The 20,187-nt window shown below is 42.6% G+C and overlaps 1 protein-coding gene across 1 annotated transcript; it reads right to left on the reverse strand.

Annotated features, from left to right (window-relative positions):
* Window positions 1-503: 503 nt before the first annotated feature.
* WDR82 (WD repeat domain 82) lies at window positions 504-18,784 on the reverse strand. Its single transcript, XM_045493039.1, has 9 exons — window positions 18,289-18,784; window positions 14,433-14,530; window positions 11,350-11,416; window positions 6,725-6,824; window positions 6,122-6,238; window positions 5,733-5,888; window positions 5,224-5,293; window positions 4,288-4,430; window positions 504-3,305 (listed from the first exon to the last, which is right to left on the reverse strand). The coding sequence occupies exons 1-9, from the start codon at window positions 18,447-18,449 to the stop codon at window positions 3,276-3,278; spliced, it is 942 nt and encodes a 313-aa protein (XP_045348995.1). The 5' UTR covers window positions 18,450-18,784; the 3' UTR covers window positions 504-3,275.
* Between the last annotated feature and the right edge of the window lie 1,403 nt (window positions 18,785-20,187).

Consider the following 20,187-nt stretch of genomic DNA (forward strand, 5'->3'; position numbering starts at 1 on the left):
CCTTCTGCTAGAACTGGTGCAAGAGCCTCAAAAGAAGAGGCTCCATTACCCTTGCCCCACAGAAGCCGGGACCTAGCAGGACAAACCTTATTCTAGCTACAGGCTGCCAACCTGATCAAGTGTCGAGGTAACAATGAGGGATGAAAGGCAGCCTGAGGTACGTGCCAGAGAGTCTGCAGACCAAGACCGGTTGGCCCTTCCCAGTCCCTCATGTCTGGCCCTGTGGCTGCTTATTAGAGCCTGCGGTTGAGGAGACCCAGGCTGCTATGCGTTGAGGTCTGTCTGGGTCTAGGGATTCTTCCCAACAGCTGACAGGCCTTGGTCACCAGGGGCGGGCAGAGGCAGTCCCAGGGAGCCCAACAATCCATCCACACAGCATTACCAGAGTCCCAAAGGGAATCAGGAGGACTAACAGGAGACAACCCATCCCTCCCTCCAACTCTAGGAGCCAGGCAAACAATGCTATGGAAACTCAACAGAAGAGCTACAACCATAAAACTCTGTTTAAGACTGGTAACATGGAAAAAATGTTTATATGTTAAGTACAAAAGGGACATAAAATTGTATATACAGAATAACAACTATGTAAACACACCAAAAATCTATGCACAGAAATTTCTAGAGGAACATTTAACACCAAAAGATTAACAGTGGTAGCATTTGGGTGGCAAACTGATTCACTTTAAAATTCCCCAAATTTCCTCAATAAGCATTAATTATGATTGCAACAGGGAAGTTTTATCTAAAAAAATAAAATAAAAATTAAAAAATCCCCCACTGGCTGGTGGTTGAGCAGTGCAGTGTCCCACATAAATCGGTGGCTTTGGCCTGGACTCTTCAAGTGTGGTGCGCCCCTCCCATCCTAGAGAGCTTAGAACACCACTGGCTCCACCCCTGCAGCCCCAGCCCCTCTGCTCCCTTTATCCTGCTTTATTCTTACCACATCACGTCCAATCACTTCCAGCTGTAGCTTTCCCCTTTCCTTCCCAACTTAGGAGCCAGCTCTGTAGCCACAGGTCCCTAGAAAGAGGGGCAGTGACGGGCCTATTCCAAAGAACGTGGTACCTCAGCTTTGGACACACAAGAACTCTCGAGAGGAATCATCTTCCTTGCTGACAGGCAAGTGGCTGCTCTGGCTGCAGGTATGTTTATTAGGCAGCCCTTCTTATAAACCCAGTCTCAAGCACTCTGAACAGTTACTCCTACCATGAATTTTCTACTTTGGAGAGCCAGGAGTGGGCAGTAATAGATCATCTGGTTTCTAGAAGTCTCTCCATTCTGATAAGGCAGAGCTATATACAGTGGGTGGCACTGCAGAAAAGCTGCAGATTCCAGTCGACATTTTGGAAAGATGTATGCCCTTTGCCCTTTGAGAAACAAGTCTAAAGTAATTGCTAACAAAACAAAACAGTAATTGCTGGCAATTTACAGCCTATTTCTGCTGCTGAACAAAGGCAGTTAATGGCTTGCTTCCCCCTTAGCAACTATGTACTCTTGGGCAAGTCATAACCTTGTGGAGCCCGTTTCTGTATCTGCAGAGAACCTATGACCTACTTAAATGTTTGAGAACTTCGTGAAATAACATGCCACTGGTACTGCTCTAAGAAGGCCATGCAGGGGAAGGAAAGGCCATGAGCCAGCTGTAGCTCATTTCAACCCTGATCAAGACCTCTCCCTCTTCCAAGAGAAGGCAAGGAAAAGAAAGCAGACATACCAGGTAAACAGGAATGACCTGTAATTGGAAAAGAAGCTTCAAACTGAAAATGCTCTGGTTCCAGCATCTTGTCCCCAGATGCCGGAAGCCAGGCACAAAGGGCATGCAAAAGTGACTGTCACACACGTACAAGCGCAGACAGAGCATCACCGAGCAAAAAGGGGGCTAATACTGCAGAGAGGGCCCCAAAGTGCGGCTTGAGGAATACAAGGGAAGTTATCCCAAGACCCTCAGTTAGCTGCCGTGGGAACAGCAAACACTTGAAGCTTTGCTTCATTCTGTCTCCCAAAGGAAAAAAGGGTAATAGGGAAGACTCACTAACACTTGTGGCAAACACTATTAGCAAGGATGCAGTCTTTCTCTCGGGCTGCAGGACTCGACCTCTTTCTGCTGAACTCTGAGAAATGACAGATATTTTATATACATATATATATATGCATACATACATATACATATATATGTATGCACACACGGATATATTTAAATGAAGGTGTACACACTGTGCTAAAATACAAACAACAGAAACCCCATGTCATATATAAAAAGGCTAAATATAACATATAACACAGGCCTACAGCCAGCTCTTGCTTGGGAGCTGGGGAAGGGGTGGTATCTTCTGGAGACTCTGTACACAATTTGTGGTGGGCAGGGAAGGCATCAGTGTAAACAACTCAGACTCACTCCACAATACTGGCCCACAGGAAAGCGTGATGTATCTCATGTACAAAAATAGACTCCCACCTTGCTTTTGTACAAAACCAAGCTTGGTAGGCACCCAGAAAGACCGCAGGTCTGTCTTCATGACGGGGGATCACACCAGGCTACTGCTAAACCTCCCAGCCATGGAACTCACCTGCAGCCCCCACTTCCCTCCCCTTCAGGCTCCTGGGCCATCTCCCATCCAACACTCAGAGCCTTGAGGCGTGCCCAGATCACCCACCCTCACGTGACTACCTCGCTAGGCTTCCTGGCAAGCAAGGTCCTTTTCTGTTTATCTGTCCCTTTCTGACCCCCAGATATATGAAGACTTATTTCTGTAAATGTTTGGCACCTAAGTAACATGATGGGTGTGGAATATTGCCACAATGACACAGGGAGACCCAGTAACAAGACATGCAGGGTGCGGGCAAGGGGTGCTGAGCTTCCCTAGCATCTCAAAACCAGAACTGTGGCTTCCCATGCATTTATGGGGGTGGGAGAAGGGATGTGCAGAATTAACTTCACCGGCTCCTCAGCAGCAAATACATTCAAAATTGAAGGCGTCTCGAGGGCCCCAGTATACCCTAATCATGAATCTGGTCACTCCTCTGGAGGAGCTCAGTGCAGTGACAGCGGGAAAATCTAAGTCCTGACAGAATCTGCCACACCAACAGTCTTTTTTGAAGAAGCTCGGCAAAGTAATTTTTTTCTTCTGAGCAGATGTACAGCACATCCATGGGAAGGCCATGTGGAAGGATGCTCTCCAGCCCAGTCAAACGATCCGATCCATTATCTCAGTCCCCTCTGAGTTTTTTCCTGTTGGCCACCCTCACTGTACAGAAACAGCCGAGCAGCACCAAGGTCAGTCATCGATGGTGGGCAACCAGAAGGCCTGGAAGGAGAAACATAAATCAACTTTTAAAAGCCAAGCCTCTCTCCTCACTAAGGGTTCTTACCACCACCATGTCCCCAGCATCAAGGTGCCCAACCCCAACAGTGGAGGAATTTTGGCTGGTGGCCTTCCCTCATGACCAACCGATTCTGACAATCTGTGGGAAAACATTCCCCCTCTGTGCAAAAGTAAGCTGGTTCTGTCTCCAACACTGTCTACCTTCGTAGTCCAGTGGTAAGGAAAAACAAAAGAGCTGTCTGGGGAGGTGGGTATCTGGCCTTACTGCCAATCTGCCAGGTGACCTCCAACATGCCCTCTCCTTCTCAAGCTGTAAAAAAGTGACAGGGACTGAGGTGGTTTTGCTGCATTTCTTTCTGACATCGTTTCCTCAGTGTCAAAAACAAAAAAAGAGCGAGGGGGCAATGTGTTCTGGGTAGGCTGGTAGTGAAATCCCTCATCCTCAAATACCCAGGTATACTTAAGAGATGCTAAAAAGAAACTTGAGGCTGAGACACACGGACGCTTTGTTCTGCTAGCATTGCCTAGAAACATAAGGAACTTGGAGGAAACGCTAAGTAGTGAGTTATGATCAACTGTAAAAATTTCTCAGGAATTCAGCATAAACTGAAAGAAATGGCAAACAGAGAGGTTGCAGCCACAATAGGCTGGTTCGAAGTATTTTAAGAAGCCAAAAAATTGTTAGGCATAGTCCCAAGTAGTTTGGTCATAAAACCAGGGGCTACAGCAAAAATGGGCCTGAGGTCTCCCAGCAGCTTACAGGTGATCACAGAAATAAGGGTGAAAGTGAAAGCCAAGTCCAACCAGAGATCAGATAATAGGAGGTGAACCAGGGAAGCCACCAGCTGAGAAACATGAACTTGGATGCTTATCAGGAACCTATTTAGGACACAGTTCACTGAAGCACCCACCACCCCAAATGGAAAGGGCCCTTATGTGGAAGACATCTCCTGTGTTCACATACCATGTTGGAACATGCGCTGGCAAAGGTCATGAACTTGGGGTTGAACTGCAAACAGGTAATAGGGCCTGTGTGTTTGCCATCCAACACAGCTACTTTTATACCACTCTCTCCATTCCAGACATGGATCTTGCCATCCTCTGAACCTAAAGAGAATGATAAAGGAAAATACAATAGCTCAAGGCACAATGCAAAGAAAAGTGGGAAAGACAGACTGACATCTGGAGAAAAGTCAAGCTTCAGGACCTGGCCCTCATCTGAAATTGAGGGAGAAGGGGCAGTGAAGAAAGGACACTTTGGAAACTGACCTTGACCCTAGTTATTTGTTCCCATCCAAGCGATTTCCCCTCTAACTTTAGTTATCTCATTTAAAAAGGGGGCTACGGGGCACCTGGGTGGCTCAGTTGATTAAGTGTCTGACTTTGGCTCAGGTCGTGATCTCACAGTTCGTGGGTTTGAGCCCCACATCAGGCTCTGTGCTGACAGTTCAGAGCCTGGAGCCTGCTTCAGATTCTGTGTCTCCCTCTCTCTCTGCCCCTTCCCTGCTTGTGCTCTGCCTCTCAAAAATAAACATTAAAGGAAAAAATTTTTTAAAAAAGGAGGGGGCTAAATACCATCACATCCCACCAACACCAGGCCACTGAAAACCAAATGCAGGGTTAAATCAGAAAGCTAGTATTATTAGTAAGACTGTGCTTGTGGAGTTTAACTCTTATGCTGGTCCAACCAACATTAATGCCAGGTCCCAGTAAAGAAGTCAAAATCAGGATAAAGACACTGCACCTTTGGCATAAGACTACACATTGTGGTGAGATAGGTGAGAACACCCATCAAGAGGATAATAGACAGTATTTTAATTAGTTAAAACTAACAAAAATACAAACAAAAAAATACACAGTACAGAGAAATAACCCCCCAAGGGGGATAAAGAAAGCTTACCAATCATAATAAACTGGGAGTCTGGAGTAAATGAGGCCTCCAGAGTGACAGCTTTGCTGTTGGCATAACCCTAAAAAAAAAGCAGAACAGTTCTCTTATCACAGCCCTATTAATATAAAATAATTGCCTATAAACACTTACCCAGCACACACATCACCTTCCTTTCCATGAAACCCTCTCCTCTTCATGCAAAGTGCCACCAAGGTTCCAAACTCGGCTGCCACCCTTTACAGTTCACCCCCATCCCCAACTCCATATTCAATGCAACTAGAAAATTATTATGGCAAGGAATTACTCTGTATCTAAATTCCAAACTTGGGACACTATGTGAGAGAAGTGAATGTCTCAGAATCCAAGAGAAGTTAGTTCATGTTCAGAATGAAAATGCATGTCCATGCTTCCATCAGTGAGTCAAGGATAACCACTGGTCTCCATCAACCAGCTACCACAATTCTCAGCCCAGGAGGGAGGAGCATGGAAACAGCCATGCTCAAAGGTTGTCAGCTCACCCCAAAGGTGTGCATCACCACTCCCTTGAATGCATCGATGAGACGGATGAAGCTGCCATTGGTGGAGATGAGGATGAGTTTACCATCATTGCTGAACTTAAGTCCTGTCCACTCACAAGTCCGATCGTACTGCATCTTAAAAGTCGCAAATGGCCCCTGAAATGATAAAAACAGCAGCCCCAGCCCAAGGCCCATCAATATTCCTTCTGCCAGAGCCAACTCTCATTCTGTCCCTTTAGATTCCTTTTTGGCTAGGAAAAGCAAGGAAGAACTATTGCTCTGACATTCGCCAGTGTCTACCACATACCTCCTTTATCATGGAAAAGGCTCTCATCTTACCCTTCAAAACCTCCATGATATGAAGATAGCTCAAAGATTCAAAGATTTACCTTATCAAAAGAGCGAAGGTCATAAAGTTTGACCATTTCAGAATTGACACCTGCAGCAAAAATTAACCCTTCTGGATCAAAGGAACAAACTGGCTTGCCTTGTAGATGCATGAGGCCCTATGAAAAAATAAGAAAAAAGGTTAATGAACCCAGGATCTTACCACCATGTAATTTACTTTTTCCAATGAAAACTAAGAAAGGACACAAACAGATACCTAACCAGAGAATGGAAAAAGCAAACAAACCTAACTAAAATAAGGCTTTTTACAAACAGGTCTCCATACAACTGGTTTCATCAACCCTAACTGTACAACTCTATAGACACTGAATCCAAATAAAAACAAATTCTTTGAGCGTAAAAGCTATAGCTCACAGGTTTCAGGAAAATGGTTTTGAAAGCAAAAATCCACAGAGCATAATGCAATATGCACTGGATTAGGGTATTAGCTTAATTACCAGCCACCCACCAGGAAAACAGATTTTCTCCAAAGTTTAGAAAGACTTTGGGATCTCAGAATGGAACGAGTACTTTCTCCTTTCCTTGAGAGGAAGAGCTGATGATAGTGCCTACCATAGAAAACTTTAACTGTGAGGTACCATTACCTGGCAGTTAGGAGACCGGAGATCCCAGAGTCGAATGGTCTTATCAAGAGACCCAGAAATGAAAGTGTCATCCACAGGTGACATGGACAAGGCCACCACCCTGCAATGCATCAAGATAAATAGGAGTTGAAGCATAATATTTGCAAAAATTGGATGTGAACTCTAAACCACTCTACCTGCCTAGCTACATTATATATACTTGTTCTCCCAACACTGCCGTTTTAAGAAACATACACATATAAACAATCTGGAATAACCAAAAGCAACTAATATAATGAAAAAACAAACTTCGAGCTACAGCATAAAAATGTTAAGCCTCCAATGCAAAGCAAACCACAAGGAGACACCACTACACACCTATTAGAATAATTAGAAGCCTCATGCATTGCTGGTTGGAATGTAAAATGGTGCAGGTGCTTTGCAAGATTTATAGTTCCTCAAAAAGTGAAAGGTAGTTACTATATGACCCAGAAATTCCACTTCTAGGTATACACCCAAGAAAAATGGAAACCTATGTCCATACAAAAAGGTACACATATGCTCACAACAGCATTATTCATAATAGCAAAAAAGTGGAAACCCAAATGCCCATCAACTAATGAATGGATAAGCAAAATGTGGTGTCTCTATACAATGAAATATTTGATAATAAAAAGAAATGAAGTACTGATTCATGTTACAACATGTTATGAACCTTGGAAACATGGTAAGTGAAAGAAGTGGACATGAAAGGGCACAAACTGTCTCATTCATTTATAAAAAATGTCCAGAATAAACAAAGCTATAGATATAGAAAGAAGATTAGTGGTTGCTGGGAACTTATAGGAGGAGGCATGGGGGGTGACTGCTAATGAATACAGGGTTTCTATTTGGGAGTGATGAAAGTGTTCTGGATTAGTGGTGATGGTTGCCCAATATACTAAAAACCTGAACTGTATACTTTAAGAGGGTGAATTTATGGTACTAAACTATATCTCAATCAAAAAACAAAACCTACCAAAAAATCCTTAATTACTTAACTAGAATTTTGTGGACTATACTAACAGTCTTAAACCTGAGTACAATCAGCATTATCTGAGGGTGGATTAAAAACACAGACTACTGAGATCCACTCCCAGAACTTCTAATCCAGTAGGTCTGAGAACCTGCTCCCAGATGATGGTGAGGCTGTTGGTTTGGGCCCTACTTACTAAGCCAAGCCACAGGCCTGTGCTAATAGCAACTGTTATTTCTGATATGAGTCCCCTTTTATGGTTATACCACTAAGAGTCACTCACTAGAAAACATTTCTTCCAAGGGCTCCCAAGCTCTCTTGTCCCCTTTGCTCATATTCTCACTCTGCCACTCTGCTATGAAGACACCAGCCACCTCCCAAGCATTTGGGCCTGGCCTGCAATGAAGGACAGCATGTGGCTCTACCAAAGCCCCAAGTGAAGTTTCATTGAGGGCCACAAGCTATGACCTGTATATATAATGCCTATGAGTCTATATTACCACCTATAGAGAAGGCCCTTGTGGAAATAGACACTTGGATAACTCTTCCTTCTGGACTATGGAAGAGTAGTTCTGCATTCTGGCTTGGCCGTAAAACACTTCATAGATACAGAAGCTGGTGTCACAGATGAAGATTATAAAGGAAATGTTGGTGTTGTGCTGTTTCATTTGATAAAAGTTTGAAGTCAAAAAGATGACCAAATTGCACAGCTCATTTGTGAATGGATCTTTTATATAGAAATAGAGTAGGTTCAAGTTTTGGATGACACTGAAAAGCATTCAAATTTATGTCATGAATAGAAAATGAGAAAATATACTTTTTTTTTCTTTAAATTTTTACCTAAAGAAAAATTTCTTCCAATATAACTCAATTAACATCCATACTAGTTCCTCAACTTAAACATTTAAAGATACCGTAAGCCAAAATTTCCTGGGAATGCTGAGGCGGTAATAAAACAGTGAGCAGAATGCATACGTACATGTAATTTTAGGTCACTGTATTCAGGTCAAAAGCTCAGAGAAAGTCTATCTTGGGCTCTATGCTGAGAAGTAAAGAGAATACAACGAGGAGTAAAACCTCAACTCTAGAAGCATCTGAATGGCTCAGTCGGTCTAACTTTGGCTCAGGTCATGATCTCATGGGTCTAGCCCCGTATCGGTCCCTCTGCGGTCAGCACACAGCCTGCTTTGGATCCTCTGTCCCCCTCCCTCTCTGTTCCTGCCCTGCTTATTCTCTCTCTCTCAAAATAAATAAACTTAAAAACAAAAACAGAAACAAACAACAACACAAAAATAGCCCAACTCTAAGAAAGCTTAACTGTCCAGTCCAGGGAACTCCAAGAGAGGGTCAGAGAAGGCTTTCTGGAAGAAGCACCACATGTGGTGGACAGGATTTCAATGAGAGACGTCTTTACAGAAAAAGTGCCAGACAGGAAGGCATGAGGCCCATGTCTAGGAAGCAGCCCAGAATTCACCTCAACTTGAGTGGTGGAAGATAATGTTGGGAAAATGAGTCACAACCAGAGGGAGGAAAGCCTCACTCCAAGGGGAAGGGGCAGACAGACATGGAGAACTATTAAAGTTCTCCACAGAGATATAGATAGACTATGAAGTGGTCGGAACTGTAATACAGGATGCTAAAGAAGGATGATGAGGGATAGGGAGATTAATTAGGATTTGACTGTAATTCACTTTACAGTGCATGAGCCAGGACCGAAGAAAAGGAGAGTGACACACTAGGTTAAACCTAGGTAGAATCAATAGGATTAACAACTTACTAGATGTGAAAGCAAGGGAAAGAAAGCGAACAGGGAACAGAGGCTTTGAGTTAGGATAATTAGAAGGGACAGTGATAAAGAAACATGAGGCCGACAGAGAGGATATGGCCCACAGCATGTAACAATGAGGGATGGTATGCTGGACCTGTCAGGTGGGAGCATGAAAGAGATATCCATGCAGATGTATATAAAACCTGGAGGTGGAAATGGAGTCTGGAAATCAGGGTAGACATGAGCTAAAAATATTGATTTGGGAAGCCATCTGAGTAGAGGTAAATGAAATTAGTGATGAAGATGTGAGAAAATATCAAGACAGGAGAAAAGCTAGGGTGAAATCTTACTTATTTTAGAGTCAAAAGGAGAAAGAAAGGCCAAGAATTGCAAGAGTGGAACCAAAATGGGAAAGCAGGCTGCCAAAGGGGAAAAAAAAAGTCACTGAGAAGTTGAACACCAAAAGAAGCCAAAAACCCAAAAACCAACCCCCACCCCCCACCCCCGAAGACAGATTTTAACTGGAGACAGCAGGGAAAGAGGAGTAAAACAGCATGGAAAAAGCCCCATAAATGATCCCGGGACTAGACCAAATGATTTAAACAGTGAATGAGTGAGGAGGTGGAGATGGGAGTATGCAGATTATTCTTTCATGTTTGACAGTTAAAAGGAGTGGGAGATAAGTTCAAGAAATAGATTTAAGATAAGGAAGACCAAGTAAGTTTGTAGGCAGCAAGGAAAAGTCTAGTTAAGAAGATGGAAACAAGTAGAAAGGAGGTTGGTTTTGTCAAGGAAGAAAGGATACTTCTTTTCAAGGAAAGGGTTCCAAGGAAGTTGAAAAGAACTCATTTTGGATGGCCTTGATTTTCTTAAAAAAAAAAAAAAAAAAGGCAAAAAGTTATCTCCTGAGAATCAGGACATCAAAAAGCTGGATAATCAGGAAGATTGGAAAGAATTTCAAACAACTACAATCAACTCAAATCATTTGTGAACATTAATTTGACTACAAACAAGCAAAAACATCTACTTATCACAAGCCATCATTTGTTTGTTTGGGACCAGTAACCAATAGCTGTCAGCTCTCACCTTCAGCAACAGAGATATGCTCTGCCCAATCAAAAGTGCAGCCTAAAACAGGGTGCTCTTGGTCCATCTCCTGTTAAGGTTCTGTACCACTCCAAGTTGTACTGTGTTAATGTATGTTTGTAAACATAAGCAGGAGGAAATACCCTCAGTGATTAAAATATCATCCAAAGGAAAATGTGTTTAACACTCAACCCAAACTTGAATATTTGAAGAAAAAACACTGGGGGAACTGGGGTACGAGACAGAGAGAAACAAAATGCATTACAAAACAGAATAAGGACACAAGCTTCTGGACTTTCAAAAGTCACAAAGGACAATTTTATTTATTTATTTATTTTTTTTTTTTCATCCTCATTAAGATCTCCACATGGAACATGTTTATGAAGACTAGGGGCCTGCTGTAATGGGGCTACCAGTACTGGAAGAGGCCTCACATATAAATGGTCCTTTTGTTAAGGGACATCTAATATTTGGGGTTCCTCAATGATAAATGTAATTTGTACTACATAGGTTTCCACTGAGTGTCTTTAATCCACTTTTTCCCCAATTATGTTTTAACTGAGATTTCAGTTTATCTATGAAGTCCTACCCCTGCTTCCACAACCTCAGTAAATCAAGTATTGACTGTTTTAGGGAGAGTTAACAAGAGAAGACTAAGAGGAATGCCAAACAGCAGTAAGGAACTAGCTTTAGTTCACTAATAAAATCTCTCTACTCTCCTAGTCTCTGGGTAACCTCAGGGGTAAAAGAACTACTTCTGTAACATCTGGGTCTTACCTTTTGCTATGTCCAGGAAAGTATCTGATGTATTTGTTGTCATGCAAGGACAGGTAACGAATAGTATCTGTAAGAAGACAAATAAGGCATGATGATACCCTATTATTTTTAAAGGAATTACTGTACATTTTCATCTTGAAAACAAGGCCAAAAAATTTATTGTTTTCCATAACTCAAGCAAGGTGTGAATAAGTAAGGCTGAGTAATTCCTCTCCACAGCTGAAGAATGGGCACTACAGATTTCACATAATTCAAAAGCAGAGTTCGTTCTTAAGTTGACAGCATATACAGCAATTTTTAAAAATCATTGTTACCACCAATCTTTGGCTTCTGCATAGTTACAATGCAACCCGTCCTGCAAATATACCCTGCCTGCACCACCCCCACAAAGCACAATAGGTTCAGTGCTCACAGAATGGCAAGCCTTAAAGGAAAACATTTAGCTGCTAAGGAAACAGGCTCAAAGAATTAAGTAGCCATGCTAAACTGAGGATCAGGCTGAACTCTGGCATAATATTTTTGTCCAGGGTTCTCCAACAGCGTGTTAGGGACCTAAATTTTAATTGGGTATATAATCTACATCAAAACTAAACAAATGGAAACAGAAGTAATGTCCTACTACTTTTTAAGTTAACTAGCTATCCACTGGTACTTTGTGCATCAGAGAGAAGTCAGTTGATGATGATAATAATAATAATAATAATAATAATAATAATAATAAAGTGTCCAAAAGAACAAATTAGGAAATTGGGTTAAAAAGATCTTAAAACATTTAAAAATTAAACTCATAAATACATCAGTAAGTCACAGCAGCGAGATTCTGTCAATATCAAAAGAATAATCATAGAGATTTGTGCTTGGGGAGAAAAAGACAAACACTCTTAAAAACCAAGTGATTCTACCTGAAAAAGTAAACAAAAAGATGGCGGTGGAAAGGGAATGAAGTGCCATAAAGAACAGAACTAGAAAGTACTATGCCTTGCAAAAGACTAGGAGTAGGAAGCAATTGTTGCGAAAAAGGCAATAGGAAATGGTGCCAATATAGATAGGAAAGCATAGAAAGAACATTCTAGAGGCAAACAGAACACAGAAACAAAGAGGCTGAAAGCACCAAGTCATTCCAGTTGTTCACAGGGGTACTTTCTAGTAACAGGGCGTCTAACTCGGGAGAGGGAAAACCGCACTCTTTGTATGTTCCAAAACTGAACTCTATATAGTTTTCCTTGAAAATCTTCAAAGTTCTAGAATGACAACTATGAAGTCTTCCTGGATGTTCTATTGCTAGTAACTACTCACCTGCCCTAAGCAGAAAAAGACTTTCCTCCCCATTACCTGGTTTCCCAGAGATGAGCAGGGAGTCGCCATCCTCTCCGCCCCACTCAGTAGCTGGTGCACTGTTCCTGGCAAGGCAGTGGCCTGTACAGTTATCTCCTGTACCGGGTGGTATCATAGACCCTCAAACTGTACAAACTACTACCTCAGCCTGGAATCAGGCAAAAGGAAACGGAGCGTTGGAGGAACTCTTCAGGATGCACTCGAGACAGGAAAGGCAACATCCTCCCAGCAGAGGCCTGGCAGCAAAGCTGCAAGTGCCACACATTTGCCTCATTTTGCACCATATTTGGAGAATCCTCACATTTAATCACCCCAACAGAAGAAGTATACCAGTCATTCAGGTGATCACATAGATATGTTTCCTCAGGATCCTAATGTTTTATATTCTTGTCCAAAAGCATCAATTGCACTGCTTACTTAGAAAACCACTTCTGAAATAGAGGCATGAAAAGTAGAAATGATATACTTACTAAAAATCAGTACAGGCAGAAAAGTCTCATTAAAAAAAAAAAAAAAAAAAAAAAAAAAAGGACTTCCGCCCATCTGCTCTGAGATAAGCATAGCCAAAACAGCAGTCTAAGTGATCTTTGTGGATGACATTAGAAAAATCTTAACTGCAGGGGCGCCTGGGTGGCTCAGTCGGTTAAGTGGCCGTTAAGTGGCCGACTTCACCTCAGGTCATGATCTCGCAGGTCATGATCTCACAGTCTGTGGGCTGGGGCCCCGCATCGAGTTCTGCGCCGACAGCTCAGAGCCTGAAGCCTGCTTTGGATTCTGTGTCTCCCTCCCTCTCTCTCTCTCTGCCCCTCCCCTGCTCATGTTCTGTCTCTCTCTCAAAAATAAACATTAAAATTTTAAAAAAAGAAAAAAAAAAACTTACTATAAAAAGTGAGACAATCAATAAATCAGTGAGATAAATGAAAAAAAAAAAAAAAAGAGTCCTAAGGTGAAAGTCCTCAACTACCAAGATGAACTGTCAACTGAGAATGACTTATCCCAGGGGAAATAAATGCAGGTAAAAACAAGATCAAGATCATTTACTAGATAAAGAAATTCACAAATTTAATTTATAAAAATAACTCTTTACTCTTTAAAGCCATTAACTTTATTTAAAAGTTAAAAGGGGAAGGGCCCTCTAGCTGGCTCAGTCTGAAGAGCATGTGACTCTTTTGATTTCAGGGTTGTGAATTCGAGCCCCACATTGGGTATAGAGATTACTTACAAATAAAGTCTTTAAAAATAAATAAAATAAAATGGAAAAGGGACAAAATTCAGATTAAAAATGGTCCCTAAAATTAAACATAATTAAGGTCAATACACTGTCCTTCATGACACAGACCATGAAAGGTAGAGCATACACCAAAAACTCATCTAAGGTCCCTAAACTACCACAGCTCAAACATTCGTGGTTATTTGCCACTTGCTGTATGTCAAATAGTCTTTCCTTTTATTGGTTCAAAAAGTATTCTTTCAAGTTTAAAGAAGTACAAACTATAAATATAATTCATTGCTTCCTATACCCACTCTCCATTCTAATCTAGAGACCTTTCATACTCCATTTCAAGTCCTTCAAAAGTATTGGTGGCTTGTTTCCAGCATCCCTTCAGTCATAACAATTGCTAACATCTTAAGAAAATATGTTTAAATTACAGAAACTCTAAGCAAAGCAGAAATCGTCACAAAGATTCCAAGAACTACTTAACAAAAGAAATCATAACCATTACTTCCTAAAAAGAAGGCTTGCTTACCGTCTATTTTGTTAGAACTGTAAACGACTGTGTTTGCTGCATGGGTGTATCTGATGAGGTCCACGCCATATTTCTTACTGTACAGGGTTCTCTTTGGTCTGATGAGGAAATGGACAGAGAAAGAAAACCATCAAAATCCTCCATCACCAAAACCTAGGATCTTCATATAAACAGAAGAATCTGAATGATGTGGCAAGGATGAGAATTCTTTGGAAGCTCTAACCCTGGAAAGAAACACAATTTCTTCCAAACGAGAGAAAACAAATGGAATCAATCAAGTGCAACAGACTTTCACCTCTGAACAAATGCTGAGGGTAGGAAGTGGAAGTAAATCTGAGGGCTCAACTGAGTCTTTACTACAATGTTCAGAAGTAAGTTTTGAGAAAAAGTACATCTTTTTGGAAAGAAAGGCACACAAAACACAAGTTACAGTTTATAACAAAGAGGGATATGGGAATACGTTAAATTAGTGAGGCCCAAACTTTTCTTGAGCCATTCACTTAGAAACCAGATCTTTTCTCAAGAAGAAACAAATGATTTATCAAAACTGAAACCAGATGCAAAACTGCTTGTCTTTCCTAATATAACCTGCAGTTGCAGAAGCTATCTATCCTTCCTATTCTACAAGTCCAAAGTACTTACTGAGGCTTTTAGAAGGCAAGGCTGATTCTCCCTAGAAAAAAAAACTGGTCATTGGTTCTTTTCTTTTTAATGTAAAATCACATAATTCTAAGCTAGGAGTTACAAATTCATATGAAGTTCCTTTTCCTTCAATGTCTTCCTCTATAGGACCCTGAAAATCAAAGATCAAACTGAAACTGATCTCAGTAAAATCTTTAACCAAAAGCTCACAATGTTCTACATTTGGGTATAGGAGGATTTTATAAATTGTATACCAATGTTTACAAAGAGTTCCAATTTTGAAAAAGAAAAAAATTCTCCCTCTCAATGAAGCCTAGATGCTAAACAATCAGATTACCCAAGCAGCTTTAAGAACTCAAATATTTGCACTTTCAATTTTTGTTAATGTCAGTGAGGTCAAGGGTTTCCCTACCCAAAACTCATTTCCAAACAAGCTTCTCATTCCAAATGCACTGAATTTTCCACATTCTCACCTTTAACTGAAAGCTTAGTTAAAAAGATCAGCTCAAAGGCTACCCTGTTGAATCCCCTACCCTGGGCTCTGCTGTGGGGTTACTGTGTGGTAAACAGCGAGCACATGTATGCACATACATGTGTTCTTGCTCTCAAAAAATAGTTGACTTTATTTCTACAAGTGGAAAAAGAAGCTTACTTATCCCAACAATTCAGTCTAAAATAGTGAAGACATATCCTGAAAAGCCAATGTTAAAGGGTATGGAATAAGGAAAGTTTTTAGTTCCACTTATGTATGGCCTATTTGTCTCAAACACTAACCTGAGATTTATTTTTAATAACAGAAATCTTTTACCTCATATCACTTCCTAGTTTGAAAACAAGATCCTAATTTTTGCATCCATTTCAGAGGATCTTTACAAAGCCCATGCACAACATTTTTCCATGAATATTTTGGTAAGCTTCTTTCCACAAACTACGATTCTGGTGATCAGGCATGAATAAAAAATATTATGAAAAATTTTCATCACCTAGCAGATAATATATTTTATAAGTCTTTCAAATTGAAAAATCACTCAACGGATGAACAAAAACAACGGACAAAATGAACAAAAAACTGGAAAATATTAAGTATAAAGAATCTTGTTTTGACCATCTTCAAACTCCCAAATTCTAACATTTAGTACCATCTAGTAGAGACACTATGACTTCCAAGGAAACACTACTCTTCTACCAATGTTGGTTTGACTTATACTAGTGGCACATTTTTTCCTCACATTACCCCTTAGGATCATGGACTCTTAAAGGCAAAAGAGGTCATCTAATATTCAGAGAAGTGATTCTCTTAATGATTCATTAAAAAATGCATACCTAAATACTTAACACAGAGAGCTGTAATGCAAAAGAGGTAAAATGTAACTGATTATTGGACGATATGGATCTCTGAAATACTGTTTAACTTTCCTGTAAGTTTGTAATTATGTAAAAAGCTACATGAGTGAATAAACTGCATGTCATAAAATTAACATTTTACTTCCAAGTAAACTGTCACTGCTCCCAACAAGTAGAAATCATGCCACACTTAAAGAGAAACTACTAAGAAGGCTATCACAACCTTCATCTCCTTTGAATGAGAACATACATCTCCATCATCAAGGTTCCAGGTAGAGGTTCCAATCTGTGCACAAGCACTCAACATTTCAAGCCAGTCAGCTTCAAATTACTTCTAGTCCCAGGTACCCACAATCCTAATCCCGACTCCAGCTCTATATGTTACTCTCTCTTCCAAGCTGATTCAAATGACCAAACCTGGACAGAAATACATCTACTAAATGAATAACGTTGACTCAAGTCAGCACTGGTCCAGCTAACAATGCTCTCTTCCCTTAGGACCACCACTCTAGGCCACTCATCTGCATACTGCAGGCAGATCCAGAGCCAGTTACATAATACTTTTCCATAGCCCCCGTGGGAAAAAATTGGGAAGAAGATACAGCTTAGACCAAAACAACATTACTTTAGATAACCGAATTCACAAACGAAGAGACGAGTTCCAAAGAAAGTTTACAGAAGGCATCGGTTTTAAAACAAAACAAAAGGCAAACAGAACAGTTGGAAAAGACAGAGAAAACCCCAACAATTCAAAAAATAAGATCTGGAATTAGGTAACAAAATGAAATCTGACAAAACCACTAGCCACCGAATTATACCAAATAGCCACAAGCCTGCTTGGAGAAGGTGGCTGAGGGAAATGGAATCTAGCCTAAGCCAGTTTCTGCTCCAAAGGAGTTCACAATTTAGTAACGAGAAAGCAAAGCAGGTTTATAAAGGGTGAGGTGAAGCTGACAAGGTCCCCAGAGAAAAAGGCAAAAATGTGCTTATAAGACTTTAGAGATGCAGTGCGGTGGCAACACAGAAATTTCACGATCAGACCCTGAATTTTGGTAATTCCAGTTGGACCATAAAGTGTAATTTAAAAATATATATAAGAGGAAACATAAAATTGTTTTGGGATGCTATGTTTTCCTAGTAGGTTCCCATTCAGGTCGGGATGGGACAGCCAAGTTAGTTTTTTTTGGCAAAAAGGAAAAGTTTCTGATGTTGTTAAAAAGTTAACTACAAATGTGGGCAATGGGTCTGAGGGAGTAAAAGAATGATTTGGAACCGAAAGAAAAAGACAGGGGGCCCAAAGAGGCACAACAAATAAATCCTGACAGCTAAGAACTGCAACCCACGCGGCCTTCCGGCAGAAGGCGGCGGGAAGCTAAGGGGCAGGGGATGGGCGGAGTGCCAGGGCTGAATCGAGGTCACCGAGGAGGGCAGAGAGAGCGAGCTGTGACGCTGCTGACTGAGGCAGGAGCGCAGCCTCTGCGGTTCGGCGCGGGGGGCCAGAGCCGACCGGCACCTCTTGCAGAGTCGGAGGAGCGGAAAAGCTACCTGCTGGGGCCCAGGTGGGCGGACCGGGCGTTTAAAGGTCAAGGTCAAGGTGGGGTTTGGCAAACGATACGGAAGCGCTTTTCCAGGAGGCCGAAAGCAAGCAAAATAATAACGATGGTAGTATCACTCTCACTATTCTTATTATTTTTAAAAAGGTCTCCTGGACATCTTCGGAATGGAAGCGGCCCTGGCGGCAGCGAATGCAAAACAGGCCGGAGAGGGCGGCGGGGCCGGGGGCGGGCGGCGGGGCGAGCTGGGCCACGAGAGGGAGAGAGGGAGGGACGGACAGACTCGGGCCCGGGCCCAGGGCCACCGCCGCACTCACTTGCCCTCCTGGCAGTCATAGAGCACGATGGAGTCGTCGTCGCTGCTCGAGATGACCGTCTCGCCGTTGGGGCTAAAGTCAAAGCAGTTAATCTTGTCCGAGTTCTCGCGGAACACCTTGGCGACGCGGAAACTCCGCAGCACGCTGTCGGTCAGCTTCATGGCGGCGGCTGCTGGAGGCGGTGGCGGCGGCGCAGGGCTGGGGCGGGGCCCGGCAGCAGGCGGGCGGGCGGGCTGGCTGCCGAGGGGCCGACCCGGGCGGGGCGGGCGCCGCGCCGGCGGCGAGCGGAAAGGCGGCCGACAGTCGGGCCGCCTCCACCCCTTCCTCCTCCTGCACGTGCGGCGCTCTTCTGCCGGGACTGCGGGATCTCGCGGACCGTTCCTCCTCACAGTCGCCTCAAGGCCAACCGGCGCGGCGCCGGCTCATTGTGTCCGCCATCTTGGGACGACAGGCAGAAGCTGAGGGCGAGGAGTCTCACCGCAGCGCACGCCGGGAAAGGGGGCGGGGCGGAACGGCAGCGCGAGAAGGGGCGGTGGGGCGGTGACGTCAGTGCGGCCGCCGAGGTATGGAGTGGCGGGGTGGCCCGAGGCGGCGATTCCCTGACAGGCAGTAGGGCGCGAGGGGCGGGGATGTCCACGGCCTTCCCTTTGGTGGGCCGGAAGGCCGAGAGTGCCCGGAAGCCGTGGGCTTTTGTGCGGGATCGCAGGCCACTGGGAGCAGGTACTGCGAGTGTCGGCTACGCCACTGGCTACGCGGCCTGGGGGTGAGTTAGTGCGCTAACCGCTGGCGGGCTTTGACTGCTAGTGCACCACAGCGCAAGCATAGTTTCAGTTTCAGGGTCTGGGGGATTTTTTGTTCGTTTTTTTGAGCTGTATTATACGATAGACTGCACACATTTTAAGTGATTTTTTTTCATTTGGATATACACCCTTGTAACTACTGCCCAGAACTTTCTTTTAAGACTTCTATAAAAACTTTTTAATTGCCATACAACGTAAAGTGAATAAGGTGGACTAATTTTAAGTGTATAGCTCCACACATTTTTATAATCACTCACCTTTAAGTTTCAAGATGTATTTACAGCCTCAAAATTAATAGCATCGATTACAAAGAAATTCTTAAAAAGGAAAGTTATCTCATTCAACAAATTAAGTTCTCCCAATTTCCTCCTCCTTTATTCATATATCTACATAAACTTTATAAATGCAACCATCACTTCCCCCCAGGTTAGTATTGTATATTGCACATTTTTCCAGGGTAGTAAACCAAATTGTTGGTGGTGTTCTTAATTGAGGTATAATTGATGTACAGTAAAAACTGGCCTTTTAAATGGGTAGTTTTATAAGTTTTGACACCCATGTTCAGTCGTGCAACCACCACCACGTTCAAGATGTAAAACAGCTGCATTACCCTCTGGTTTGCTTAAAAGATTTTTTGCCTTAAAAGGAAGGAAAGTTGATCCCTAACAAAGGAAAGCGATATCTGATCACAAAATAGGTACCGGGCAGGCACCTTGGCTTTAACTTTCTGTGCAAGAGGTCAAACTCAGTGCAGCCTATGAGAGTTCATAGATCTCTAAGTTGCTTGCAGCAACTCAAAGATTAATTGCCTGAGGTCTCTAACAATGGAGACAGGCCTGTTTATTTTGCTTTGCTAAACTGCAGTGGCTGAAGAGGAAGAAAAAGGAAAAGGAAAGACTTAAACATTAAAATCACTGATATTAAGAAGATGTGAGGGGCGCCTGAGTGGCTCAGTCGGTTGAGTGTCCGACTTCGGCTCAGGTCATGATCTCACGGTTCGTGAGTTCAAGCCCCGCGTCAGGTTCTGTGCTGATGGCTCAGAGCCTGGAGCCTGTTTCAGAAACTGTGTCTCCCTCTCTCTGACCCTCCCCCATTCATG

Source organism: Leopardus geoffroyi, chromosome A2, assembly GCF_018350155.1.
Source record: "Leopardus geoffroyi isolate Oge1 chromosome A2, O.geoffroyi_Oge1_pat1.0, whole genome shotgun sequence".
In the NCBI taxonomy this organism is placed as follows: Eukaryota; Metazoa; Chordata; class Mammalia; order Carnivora; family Felidae; genus Leopardus; species Leopardus geoffroyi.

Coding starts and splice junctions, on each gene's coding strand:
- WDR82 (XM_045493039.1), bottom strand. CDS start 18,449: ATGAAGCTGACCGACAGCGTGCTGCGGAGTTTCCGCGTCGCCAAGGTG. Junction 11,417..14,432: donor CAGTTCTAACAAAATAGACG/GTAAGCAAGCCT, acceptor GTCTTCTTACAG/ATACTATTCGTTACCTGTCC. Junction 3,306..4,287: donor CCAGCGCATGTTCCAACATG/GTATGTGAACAC, acceptor TTCTCCTTCCAG/GCCTTCTGGTTGCCCACCAT.